Consider the following 14,263-nt stretch of genomic DNA (forward strand, 5'->3'; position numbering starts at 1 on the left):
TTAATTTTTTAATTCTTCTGAAGATTAAATTTAATGAAAACTACCAATTACTCAATTAAACCCATTTGATCTCATGAGAAATATGTGCTGATTGCAAGTGAATATGGGCAATCATAATGCCAAACCCGAGATAGGTTGGAGAGAAATTAAGGAAAGGAAAAATCGATTTGACAACCAGACCTCTTCTCAATATTCAACGCATAAACTGTTTTGGAAGAAAACGGAAACCCAAAAACAAGAAAACGGAACAACAGTAATCCCTTCAAAGACGAGCATCTCGGAATAACAAGGAGGCACCAGAACTACTAGTCTCAAGCTTCTTCTGAGAAAACCGAAGATTCCTACTCTCCGGCAGAAACGTCAACCAAGAATGGGAAAGATTCGGGTTATGTGCTCGAGTGGAACACTATCTTCTGTGTTTTTCTTTAGCTCAGGATGGTTGAATTCATTGCGAGGTAGGACAATGAGTTGGCCCCTGCCATGACTTTTCTCAAGAATCCAGCCAGAATTTGCAACGTAGTGCTCAAGGAATTTGTCCAAGGACAGACCTTCAATGTTGATAGCCTGCAAGATCGACCAGGATAACAAGTTTTACATAGAAAGATAAATATATAAAGCAACAAAGGAAGACACACCTAATAATCCCCACGGAAAAGAAAGACTAAATAAAAGAAAGAACAAATATCAAATTCAAGGATTAAATAAAACATCATTGTCAGGGTTACATTTAGGGGTGATAAACGGTCGGTCCGGACCGGACCAAGATTGGGTCCATATTTTAGAAGACCGAAAAGTTTCGGTCTAGTCCCAAGTCAAGGGTTTTTCCACCCTAGACCGGACCGGACCGGACCGAATGAAAAATAAAAATAAAAAATATATTTTATATATATTATTTATATAATAATTGTACAATTTATTATGTAATTTTCATCTAACCTATCACTATTAACAATTTAAAATTTTAAATATGTTATTAACAATTGTTAATATTCTATCAATTAACTAATATATAATATCAATTAGCTAATTATAGTAATTATATAAATTAATAATGTAATTTTCATCTAATTTATTTTCATTAACCATATAAAATATTTTTTTATTGAGTTAATTACATAATCTACATTAATAAGTCACTTAATTTTAAATTAGTATTTTAAATAATTTTTTATTAATTGATTTAAAAAATAAAAAAATAAAAAAATAATTAGGCCGAACCGAACGGACCGATAGCTACCAGTTTGGTCCGATCCCTATGGGTGTTCGGTCCGGTCCGGTCCGGGAAAATGGACCGAAAATATTCGGTCCATCGCCAGACCGGATTGACCGATTTGCACCCTTAGTTACATTGTTAGATTCAAGCCTTATATATATATATATATATATATAAATATATATATATATTGTAAAAGAGGTTTGAACCTTCGACTTATATTAGAAAAACCTCACTTAAAGGCGGGGGGAAAGCCGTGATTACAAAGCTAAAGGCCCACACAAAAGGAAAAGACTCCAAAAGAATTCAGGTACACTATCAAGCTAACAAAAAAAAAAAAAAATCGGGAGCACTATCGGCGTAAGTAATGAAGTCCCCATCTATCCGTACATGAAAGACCACGAAGGCTGCTCTGTCCAAATCCATTACCTTGAAAATCCATAGCACGTCCTTTGGCCCCCCTCTTTAGCCAAATAGTCAGCCACCATATTTGCTTCTCTGAAAACATGGTGAACATGTGCATTAAGTGATCAAGTGAGGGCTTGTGCTTCATCCCAAAAGTCCCATGCGTACCAGTTCTTGCACACTTCCGAAAGAAGCCAATTCACCACTACACTAGAATTAGACTCAACTAGGAAGTCTCTCAACTCGAGCTGGTGGCACAACTTGAGGCCATCAAGGAGTTAGTAGAAAGGGCCCAACATTCGGCAAAGGTGTTAGTAGCAATCCCATAATAGTGCGCAAAACCAGCCACAACATGTCCTTAGTCATTCCGGATGATACCCCTCCCGAGGCCCGAAGACCTTGGATTGCCATTAGACCCTCCATCCACATTTAATTTTACCATCCCACGCCCAAGTCGAGACCACACTATAGGTTGCGATGGTTTAGATGAGACTGGAGCGATAGGGCAATTAAGCTCCTGCAAAACTGATTAATCTCTCGAGCCCAGCTTCTTGAAAGACCAAAGGGTACCTGAGACTTCCATGAGGTGGCTTTTAACAATGCGGATGATAGCCCTCCAATCATGAACACCATCCATACGTGCTACGCAACGTGCTCACCAAAGAGCCCAAGTAATAAGGATGGGAGTGATGCCGCGTAATAGGCCTACTTGAGAGGAGGAGGCCTGTCGCCACCACACGTTTAGAACTCCCTACTAACAACATATCTGAGGTAGTTGAATGCCAAAAGAAGCAACAAAAAAATTTCATACCTTCCTCACCCCCTCCCCATCACACAACACATGGTCCAGTGTCTCCATTTGAGGGGCTTCACAACAATTACATTTGGACACTACGGGGATGCCAAGCTGTTTTATCGACTCATCGAGAGGAAGAGCATTCTTCCTAGCCCTCCAACATACAAAAGACATCTTATTTGGCACAGGAGGTTGCCAAAGCCATTTCCTCCACTGACAGGGGTTACCATACTTTCGAATCAGCTGCCAAGCCGACTTGGTGCTAAATAAACCCTCTGCATTGGGCTTCCATACATGGATATCCTTGCCTTCACACATCCAAATATGAGAAAGACATCTTCTCCACCATACCATCATCTACCAGCGCCCGTAAGCTCTAGAAATCCCAGCCTGATGAGTTCAGCAGGGAGCGAACCTGAAGGCCCGAATCACCCACCACTGTTTTGTGTCCACAATGGCTCCATCCCCCAACCAGTTATCAAACCAGAAATTTATCTCCCCTTTGTGAGCCAGGTATCTCGTGTTCCCTAGCACATGTGGCATAACTCGCATGATACCTTTCCAAAAACGAGAGCCCCATGTCATTTAGAAGCATAGAAAAATGCGAGTTGCCAACATATTTTGCATTGAAAAATTATGACCAAAGAGAGCTGCTAGTGAGAAGTTTCCATGCAAACTTCATTAGGAGAGAAGTTTGCACTTCCAAGAGATCGCGAATGCCCAAGCCGCCCTCTTCCACTGGCAAACAAATCTTGCGCCAAGACACCCATTTCCATTTTTTGTTTCCATTCCGGATCCCCAAAGGAAATTTAAGAAGATCAACTTAATGGCTGTGAGGACTCCTTTTGGAAAGTTCATCACCGAAAGCATATGGATAGGCATGTTATTCAAAACATGCTTTATAAGAGTTATTTTTCCCCCGAATGATAAGCTTGCTCTTCCAACCGGCTAGTTTCTTTTGAAGCTTGGTAATCAAGGGGTCAAACAAACGTGTGGTGAGCCACCCTAGAGGAACTCCCAGATAATTGCAAGGCCACATCCTCTCCTCAAAGCTAGTTAAGTGCATCATTTCTAGTTTCCTGGAATGAGTGTAATTATAGGGGAAAAAATTGAGGATTTAGTTGGACTTACAAGTTGGCCAGGAATGCTTTCAAATTTGTGGAGTAGTTGAATGAGGTTACTTGGGTTAAAAGGCTTTATTTTCCCCAATTGGAATTCTTGATGAAGCATGCGTGAGAGAGAGTAGTTCTTCCGATAAAATAAAAAGATACAGGGACAAAGGATCATCTTGCCTAAGACCATGAGACGGCTTAAAGAATCCATTAGAACTACCCTTTAGCATCACAGAGTACACTGGTGAGGAGATGCAATTAAAGATGAGGGCTCTCCACTTGTCCGAAAAGCCCAACCTCTTCAACACTTCCATCAAAAAATGCCAATTCACCTGGTCATAAGCTTTGGCCATATCGATTTTAATCATGACATCTTCCCCCCTAGTCTTCCGATTCATGCCATGTACGAGATCTTGTGCGAGCGCAATATTATCAAAAATACTACGTCCACGGAGAAAGGCCGCCTGTTCAGCACAGATAATACCCCCTAACAGCGGTGCCATCCGAAAACCCCACGACCACAATCTGGAAAGTAAAATGCAATTTCACCCCTGGTCTTCCGACTCAAGCCTTATATGAATGGGTCATTAGGCAATAGAATAACAAAAGTAAAATGCAATGAAAACCCCGCAACCACAATTTGGAAAATCATCAGAAATTAGTGTCCTCAAATTACACATCCTACCGCACATAGCCTTTAGATATTCCTTTTCTGTTATCATGCTGAAATATATTTGATTCACATCCAGGCATTGATTCCTCAACAACACAAGCACTATACCATCCAGGTAGGAGCTGGCCATCAGACCATGTCCTAGAAATAGAAATGACATAGCACAGTAAGGAAACAATATCAAGGGCCTACCTCAGCAAGCACAGCTCTGGGAACCTTCTGATAAGTCACGGAAAGGACATGAATTGCATAGGCTTGGATTTCTTGCTCAAAACCTGCATTTTGTTTTCCTGTGAGCATTAATAATCATACAAGCAGAAAACAATAGATGAACGGATAGAAGACAGCAACATAAACATAAGAACATGAGACGACAGCAATTTAAATTGAGCAGCAGAAAGTCGGAATAATGAGCCATGAGCCATTTGAGCAACACAAACAGGAGCTTAAACTTTGCTAACACAAGCTTTAATCAACAATGGTATGTCTAGCCAAAAGGTGACAACACTAACCACAGCATCAGTTTATATGTTAATGATCGCATCATACGATTCTGATACCATCAATTGGACTAACATAATCAACGAACAGCCAGAAATCCTCACAAAGGTTTTAGAACTTCATAAAAATGGCAACAATGCATTGCAATTAAATATTATAAAGAGGCATACCATCAGATTATCCAAATCTGTAACCATATGAACAGTGTAATATCAGGAATCACATTCTTGTATTAGAGTAAACATGGCCCCATATCGTCTTCATTATTCTATAATCTAAAGGTAGAAAGTGATTATTCTACCAAAGACACCATCCTTGATAAATGGAACAATCATATAGCTTCAACTGGATAGAAAATCCAAATAGTATATACCACGAACATACACCGACAATTCACTGCATCAAAAATCATTACTACCTGGCACAACTTCAACTATGTGACGATTCTTAGCTGCTTCATCCCAGAACTGACGGAATCTTCCTGTCTGCAAACAAAGCAGGTGAGTTCTTATAATATGAATGGCACAGATGAGTCAAGAAACACAAACCAAAAATACATACCTCCAAGTAGTGTGAGAGAACAATAAGGGTCTTGAACTGCTCCTCCATTTGCTGACTCAATCAAATGAAAGAAGGAAAACTTTTACCAACAACGGCTATGAGGAATCTAATTGTTAAAACTCAAATCTAGCGAAAGAAAATTTAAATCAAATAACATATTTTTTATGCTTCCATTGAGAGGCTTACGAAAACAGAAGAACTAAAGAAGTACTTATCAAAAAAGAAATTAAGAAGTATTCAGTTAGAATATCAGAAAACCCATATCACCTAATATATACATAATCTCTAGTTTAATCTAACTCTGAACACCAGAAAGTTATAGCAGATGATCAAACACGCCTAATATAAGCGTGAATTTTTTAGTGCCATATTGAGTAAGTGCTACTGATGGCGGAAAGCATAATAATGAATAGAAAATATTTGAAATGGAGAGAGAGAGAGAGAGAGAGAAAGAGAGTTACCACTCGTTCTGGAATCAAAAAGAGACACAAGCTAAAATCTGGAGCAGGCATTGCCATGAGTGCCTTAACCAAGATGCGGGACACAATTTGGGTACTCATACGCTCTGGCTCAAACTGCACAAAACGCAAAGCTTTTTTCTTTTTTGAAGCATAACAAAACCAATCATATATGTATGTATGCATGCATTAATAGCACTTCTCCTAACCTGATAAAGGCGAAGAAGGCAGAGATTTGCTGCAAGGCTGTACGTTTTCGACGATACCTGGAATTTATTTTTTTAAAGAAAACAAGATTACATGATAAATACCATCATTCTTTGATTCATAACGATGAGATTGAAATGCTTTAATTCGTTTTTATTAATTGTTCTAAAAAGAAGAATGAAGTGAAAGAGAGTTAAAGAGGAAACCTGGTCGTTAACGTAGTTCTCGAGATCGGGAAGGATGTCGGGATTGTACGGGTTCACAGCCACCAGCTGCTCCACCGTGTACTGCTGCACCTCCCTCTCTCTCTCCCTTCCCATTTTTTTTCCCCTTTCGTTTAGGATTTTCGAATGGCGTCCCCTCAGTCTCAAAAACCCTAAATCAAAATTATTAATCAGAGATAAATACTGTGAGAGAGGGAATTGGAATCGAACTTTGTTTTTTCGGATTCCGAGAAACCGTATGACCCGACCGGAACTGAAATTTAGACCCGACTCGATATGAAACGGCCCGGAAAACAAAAACTTTATGTCACATAAGCCTGGGGACCCAAATCACTAGGGATCTAAAGAAAATCGGAAAATTAGTTGAACCGGATCGGAACCAATCGAATAGGTAGATTCAGACTCCATTTGAATGAAGAAATACTATCAATTTATTTCATCTTATCATTATAATTTTCTCAAATTTTCATATAAAATATAATAAATAATTTAACTTTTTCAAATCTCAAAAAAATAATATTCTAACAATATTTTATTCAACTCATCTAAAAAATCTTATCTCGCTATCCAAACCAATCCTAAGTCCGATTCGTAGTCAGTCTAGTATCGATTTTTAAAAATCAAAACTAGTTCGATAATGAGAACTGAACCAAAATATATATATTTTTAATTTTTTATGTTATATATAAAAATTTTATACATAATTTTTTATATTATAACATATATTATATACTAAATTATTAATTTTTCAAAGCATTAATATTAAATTTTTAATATAAAGTTCTTTTTGATAAGTTAATCTTACTAATAAGTTCGACACTATTTATATTATACTAGTCTAATTAGAGACTAATGAATTAATAATTGTTAATAATAAATATTAAATTCTAACAATTAAATTTAATATTGAAGAAATTATAATGCTAAACGTATGTAGTACCATACATATAAACGGTAAATTGAAACAATTGGACTCAAACCAAAAAAATTGAAAGTTTCAATTTTAGTGATGAATCGGTCCATATTAGTTTTTAAATTTTCAAAACTGGTGTATACCGGTTTGGTTCCAAAATTTATCTAAAACTAGATCAATTACATCCCTACAAATCACTTATCAAGTAATGTATTCAAACCCAACCTTTGGATCAAGCTCTTCCTCTAGGTAACTCTCCCTCTCTCTTTCATAAATGTTAAATTAGTGACATAAGATCTTATGAAATTAGTAAAATTCGAATTTCATGTAGAGTTAGGAAATACACACGATAGAATTAGTGCCACAGGAGCATAATCTAGAATCACATGGCGACATGGTAACGTGGCAATTTGATGGTATAGCAATAGATAAAATCACGGGTTGTGCAAGCGCCGCATTTTTTTTTTTTTTTTGAAAAAGTGTAAGGTCTATCATTAAAAAATTAATTTTTTTATACGAGTCACATATTTACTCACTTTTTCAAAAATAATGCATGACATATACAATGATCTATCATTGCAGATGTCATTCCTCTTGATGGTATGGCATGTCAATGTGGATTTCTAATTCCAGTTTAGATGCTTATGTGGCAGGTTTGGGGAGTGAGAATTATCCAGCTTGCATCAATTAGGTTTCATGGCATTTGTGTAATAACTCGGTCTAATATTAATAGGTACAGAATAAGGATAATTTTATTTAACCTAATTTAGATTTAATGGAGCATTATGGGTAAATTCAGAGACTATAATTTATGGAAAAGCCTTCTTAGAAGCGAGTTCGCACACCAATGCTGACATGTAAGGCAATGAATTTCTAATTAGGCCCAAAAATTTGTTTTAAGGCTTGTTGAGGTTTAGTAAATGACTTTGGATGACTCTAATGTACCAATATTTTTGGAAAGCTCAATTGAGGTTTATAATGTAATTTTAAATAGGTTACGGGCTCAATATTTATTATGGTAGATTATGAAATTTTATTTTACTCAATAATTCAATTAAAGCCCATTTAATACTCATTGAGCAAGTAAGCCCACATTTATTAGATAATAGGCTTAAGGAATTATTTAAAAGTCCAAAAGTATTTTTTGGACAACTTGACTTACTTTGGACTTAAATCCGATTAATTAGAATTTGTTACTCTACTTATAGGGAAGTCCTGGAATTCGGTTAGACCCATTAAATAATCAAACCCACTTACCAAGCCCAAAGAGATATTTAAAAGTCCACAAAATAGGCCCAATGAGAAAACCCTAGCACCCATGGGCTAAGCCTATAAAAATGGACCTAACTTATGTATGTACGTGTATGGGTAGGAACCAGCTTAAGACCAAAACCCATTAAAAAGCTCAAGCTCATTTCCCATCAGACCCGTATTAAACTCCCCCATGCATTACATGAGGAACCTTCATCTACTAGTACTCCCTAGGGTTGTTGTTGTAACCTCCATAGCCTCCCCTCTAGCAAAACAGCCTCGAGCACCCACCAACTCCTCTATGCATCACCATCTAACTGTTGTGAAATATTGTGCAAAATACAAACACCAATAATGGAAAATAAAGTAAAAACAATCACAATCAAGTACACGACGCACAATATACGTGGTTCGATAAATTGTTTACGTCCACAGAGCTGCATAAATCTTATTAACCAAAAGAGATTACAATCACTCAATCTCAACTCACACTCTCTAGTACTTTTTGCTCTCTCACACAATATGCACTCACTTGACAATTGTTCTCTCTCAAAATATATTTAAGGTTGTGCAAGACATGTCTAATATGACATATTTATAACAAGCAGTGCTGAAAATCCTAATCTAGTAAAATCAGCTTTCTTCGCTCTAGTGGCGTGTCAAGCACGCCTTGAGCGAACAGCCAAATCAAGATTAGCTTGAGCGGGGTGTCGAGTGATACTCAAGTGAACACTGGGGTTTGTGTCTCACTCTAGCGTAGTGTCAAGCAGGACTCGAGCGAACTCTTGGACTTGAACTTTACTGGAGCGCACTTTCAACAAACTCATTTTTCAGCTCCAAAACCAGCTCCACATACACCCTAACAATCTCCCACTTGGAGACTGGGTCTCCACATGTCAGCTACTGTTTCCAGCCAATCCCTATCATCTCTGCAGCTCACAGCTCCCGTCTTCAAGCTAGAAGACGCACTGAAGTCAAGCCCGACTTCAGTCTTATACGTACATAGGCCTTAGTCAACATATTCACTGGGCGACTCACAACTCCCACTGCACCAGGAGTATCTAGTCTTGAACCGATCTTGGCAACCTTAGCCAACTTTCTCGGGCTTTCATGAGGAACAAAAATGCTGACTCTCTTTCGCTTCCTTACATGTTTCGCGTGATCAAGCTTGCATTTTTGCACTCTTGTATTTCTTTGCACATCACTAGACCCTGACGTTAAATACAACGAGTTAGATCTCTTACCATGTGCTAGAACCAGTGCACTCTTGGTGATCTTTTAAGCTCCTCCAGAGAACGCTACTACAAAACCACTGTTATCAAGTTGTCCCACAGAGATCGGATTTTTCTTTAGATCTGGAACATGTTTGATTTGCTGTAAGGTCCACACGCTCCTATTTGGGAGTGTGATGTGCACATCATCCACTCCCTCTACATCCATTGTCTCTCCATCAGCCGCATACATCTTTCCGAAATCACCAACAACACAATTTTGCATGATTTCTCGATATGAGGTGATATGGAACGAAGACCCTGAATCCAACACACAATCATCAATCGGATTGTGCACTACAAGAAGTAAGGCATCATGAATTTCTTCTGCCACTACATTCACAGCATCATCCTCAGCACTTTCTTGATTCCTGCAGTTTCTCTTGATGTGACCCAGCTTGCCACAACTCCAGCATGTGATCTATTGTCTAGATCTCATCTTGCTCTTCCCTCTACTCTTGTAGTTTGACCTATCATATCCTCTGCTAAGATTGTCAACAATCAGGGCCGATCCAGAACCCGAAGACTCACCCGAGTCTCTCCTACGTACCTCTTCAATAAGGATCATGTCACGTATGTCGTCTAATTCAATTTCGTCTTGCCAGCTGAACTACTCACAGTCATCATCATGACCTCCCAACCACTTGGCAGGGATGCCAACAGAATCAACGCTCTGATCTCATCATCAAACTCAATCTCTACAGAAAACAATTGATTTGTGATCGTATTGAATTCATTCAAGTGTTGGGCTACAGACATACATTCCTACATCTTCAGATTGAACAATTTATTCATCAAGTGCACCTTATTATTCGCAGACGGCTTTTAATACATACCTAAAAAAGTCATCATGAGATCCACCGTGGTTCTCTCATTACTTACATTGTGTGCCACTATTCTGGACAATGTCAGCCGAACAAGCCCTAGAACCTGTCGATCTAACAGGATCCACTCAACATGATCCATGCTTTCCAGTTTCTTTCCCAACAGTGGAAGGTGGAGCCTCTTCCCATAGAGATAGTCTTCGATCTGCATCTTCTAGTACCCAAAATTAATACCGTCGAACTTCTCGATCTCGGGTGTAATCACTTTATCTCCAGCCATCATTCTTCTTCAGATCCGACCTTGGCTCTTGATACCAGTTGTTGTGAAATGTTGTGTAGAATACACACACCAACGATGGCAAACAAAATAAAAGCAATCACAATCAAGTACACGACGAATAATATACGTGGTTCGGCAAATTGCCTATATCCACAAAGCTGCAGAAATCTTATTAATCAGAAGAGATTACAATCACTCAACTCACACTCTCTAGGGCTTTTTGCTCTCTCACATAATATGTACTCACTAGACAATTGTTCTTTTTTCAAAATATGCTTAAGGTCATGTAAGACATGTATAATATGATATATTTATAGCGAACAACGCTGAAAATCCTAGTCTGACAAAATCAACGTTCTTCGCTCGAGCGAGCCTCGAGCAAAGAGCCAAATCAATATTGGCTCAAGCGAGGTGTCGAGTTGGACTCGAGCGAACTCTCCAACTTGAACTCCGCTCGAGTAGTATGTCGAGTGATGTCGAGCGAACTTCACTTGAGCGCACTTTCAGCAAACACCTTTTTCAGCTCCAAAACCAATTTCCACATACACCTCAACACTAACCTTTCCTCACACATCAAAACTTTGCCTCAAGCACAATCACAACCATCTGATCTGCAAGCTATTGCAAACATATACAGATGCAACAAGTCGCAACCCAACTTTAGCTAGCCCTCTCAATGGTAACCATGCGTCGTTCAATCCAGCGCCCAAAGTTCCCCCCACTCCTCCTCTCGTGTTCCACTTCCCACTATCATCCACATGCACCAACGTCGTTCAATTAGTGGACCACCAAAACCACCATAGTATCAACTTGCCCCTACGTTTCCAAGAGACCCTCGTGCCTTAGACTCAGCCTTAATTTTACCTCCCTATGCCCCTGGTGTTGTACACGTTGCAACTGCTAGCTACTATCTATTCTTCCATACGAAACTTTAGGAGTGTTTTGAACAACTAACATAGAGTAACCAAGTCCACACCAAGTTACACCACGTAGATGAGTACTACCTGATATGAACTTGTGGGAATGGAATCCCTTGAACCCACAATCAATTTGAAAACTCACACAAGAAAGCCAAAATCAAGCCAATGGAAAATTTTGACCTGTTGAGAAACTCGTTTCAAGAACTTAGATTATTTGAAAATCTAAACCCGTTGAAGAACCTGTCTCAAGAACCTAAATTATAAGGAAGAACACTACAAATGTTGTGATTTGTCTTTAATAAATTCAAAAGTTCATTCAAGAACAAGAGGAGATAAACTCAACTAACAATGCATAAATTCATCAAATTTCATAAAGTAATTAAAATGAGACTATAAAAAGTATTAAAACCAAAACCTAATTAAAACTCTAGCTTAAATAAAGTCATTTCTTCCAAAAATACCCCTGAATGAATAGTATCACGGTTATAGTAACTCGGCTACAGTAACTTCTGAAAACCCTAGTTCAACAAAATAAAACATATGTGGGCCAAGTATCCTCAAGCTCGATTATTCTAGACTAATTCTTATAACTAATAAAATAAGTCATTTTAATGAAATAAATAAGTCTAAGGCCTTCAATCACATAAACATAATAATAAGCCCTAATTTATATTGCACTCTTCCATAGCTCGTATCACATGGATGATCTCTGGATCTCTTTCTCTCAAGCCCATCTTGAATATTCGGCTATCGCTAGACTCTTCCCAAGTGGATTGCATCAATTCTTACATTGCTTCCTTGCACTTCTCAGCTCTCGATCTTGTGATTGCCCCATTTGAAACTTGTAACAGATCTTTAAGATTTGGTCCTCCTTGGTGTCCATCACCACCTCTAGAAGCTTACACCACCACGTGCACTATCACGAATGTGTTTTCTGACCATGGAAGACCCCGCACTGGAAAACAACCTCACAGCATGCCCCAATTGTAGCATCACAACCCCTTTGGACATCCATCATGAAGAACGAACATGCTGGTGTTTTCACAAAATGGTGATAATCTCGTTAGGGTGTTTGTCCCATGTGTTGGTGTTTAACTGAGAAAATTGCAAGTACTTGAATTGCGTACAAATGGTCTTTATTTATAGATCATAAGGCGCTAGTTGGCGAAAGGGTGCAACCATTGTTAAGGGACACTACCGTTCGACTAAAACGGTTATTTCTCTTGACACTTCCTCAACCAACACATCTCATGGAAACTATAACACACGAATTTATAGTGGGATTTTAGAAAATAATTTTAGAAAATGAGACGGAAGTTACTGAACCTTTTAAAACTTTTTTCCTTCTCTTCCCAGAATATAAAAGATTTTATAGTTAAAATTTAAAACTTACATTTATAAACCTAAGAAAGAATTTTATAGTAGAATTCATTTAATTAAAATACGAGTCATTTTACGAAATATGATTTTATACGTTACATAAAATGTCTAGGCATCAAGGGAGCTATAATGATAACAGAATATTGTGTTTGTTGAGGTCAACGGTGCTATACAAGAATTAAGGATACCAAAAGGTCTTTTTCTGGTTGTCGAATGAGAATGTATATAAGCCTGTCAAAAAATGAAAAAATTTGAGGATGTATATGTCGTTTGGTCGTTGCTTTCTTGGAATAATTCTGCCGAACGAACTCTGGGGTGGCAGGCAATTGGCAAAAGACCGTACGTATTTCACCCTCACATGCACAATAACCTTTGTGGATTTACGGAGAGCTAGGGTTCCCAAAGTAACCAATGTCAGTTGGGCTCAAGGCTCCATTATGGGGAAGCATATGACGTATTATAAAATTATTTTTATTATAAAATATATCTAACACTTTTCTTTAAAAAAAAAAAAAAAAAGTTCGCACCCACGAGCCCAATAATATAGTATGAGTCGAGGTAATACAAGACAAGAACAAAATATCACAAGATCAGTTAAGTCAAAGCCACAAACTCCCTCGTATGCGTGGCCCAGCTCAAAGTCCTCGCAAACAAGGCTATTCCTTATTTGTACCATCAGTCTTCTTCTGCTAGACTGGAGTGCTACTATATTTTGTGTTCTCCAACAGTTAAAAAAATAAAACTTTTCCAAGATTGATTGACCTTTTCTCTGTTCTTTGGGTTTATTTATTCTTAACGAAGCATCCAAATTGAAGTAATTTCGACTCAATGCAATATAGGACTTGTTTAAACTTAAACGGTGGGTTTGGATACACAAAACATCTCATCTTATCTCGTCTCGTTTTATTATTATAACTTTTCCAAATTCTTATATAAAAATATAGTAAATAATTCAATTTTTTTAAATTCTATAATAAAAATAATATTAAAAAATTATATTCTAATAATATTTTATTCAACTTTTAACATATCATTTCATCTCATCTGTATTGTCACCCTAAAGTTAAGGTGATAGGCTATCCATCAGATTCAGATTTTTCATTACAAGCATCCCCTAACTTGTACTGTACAAATCCTTTACTGGCTGTATTGAATAATTTGAGCAAGTGCCTCTCTCTCTCTCTCTCTCTCTCTCTCTCTCTCTCTCTCTCTCTGGTATCTGGACAAAATTTTGAATCTGTTTTGTGATGGATAGAGATAGCAATACAGTGAGT

The 14,263-nt window shown here is 37.9% G+C and overlaps 1 protein-coding gene across 1 annotated transcript; it reads right to left on the reverse strand.

The window, feature by feature from the left end:
- Positions 1 to 146: 146 nt before the first annotated feature.
- On the reverse strand, positions 147 to 6,543 carry LOC108990947 (eukaryotic translation initiation factor 3 subunit K-like). The gene is made up of 7 exons (XM_018965074.2): positions 6,133 to 6,543; positions 5,929 to 5,985; positions 5,723 to 5,836; positions 5,262 to 5,312; positions 5,119 to 5,185; positions 4,392 to 4,474; positions 147 to 564 (listed from the first exon to the last, which is right to left on the reverse strand). Exons 1-7 carry the CDS (start codon positions 6,244 to 6,246, stop codon positions 361 to 363), a joined length of 690 nt encoding a protein of 229 aa, XP_018820619.1. The 5' UTR covers positions 6,247 to 6,543; the 3' UTR covers positions 147 to 360.
- Positions 6,544 to 14,263: the final 7,720 nt, after the last annotated feature.

This window comes from Juglans regia, chromosome 1 (genome assembly GCF_001411555.2).
Source record: "Juglans regia cultivar Chandler chromosome 1, Walnut 2.0, whole genome shotgun sequence".
NCBI lineage: Eukaryota > Viridiplantae > Streptophyta > Magnoliopsida > Fagales > Juglandaceae > Juglans > Juglans regia.

What these genes read in the sequence shown, in the direction of transcription:
- LOC108990947 (XM_018965074.2), bottom strand. Translation starts at nt 6,246, where the DNA reads ATGGGAAGGGAGAGAGAGAGGGAGGTGCAGCAGTACACGGTGGAGCAG. An exon ending in AGAACTACGTTAACGACCAG is followed by an intron (nt 5,986 to 6,132) that starts GTTTCCTCTTTA and finishes AATAAATTCCAG; the next exon opens with GTATCGTCGAAAACGTACAG. An exon ending in GCCTTCTTCGCCTTTATCAG is followed by an intron (nt 5,837 to 5,928) that starts GTTAGGAGAAGT and finishes CGTTTTGTGCAG; the next exon opens with TTTGAGCCAGAGCGTATGAG.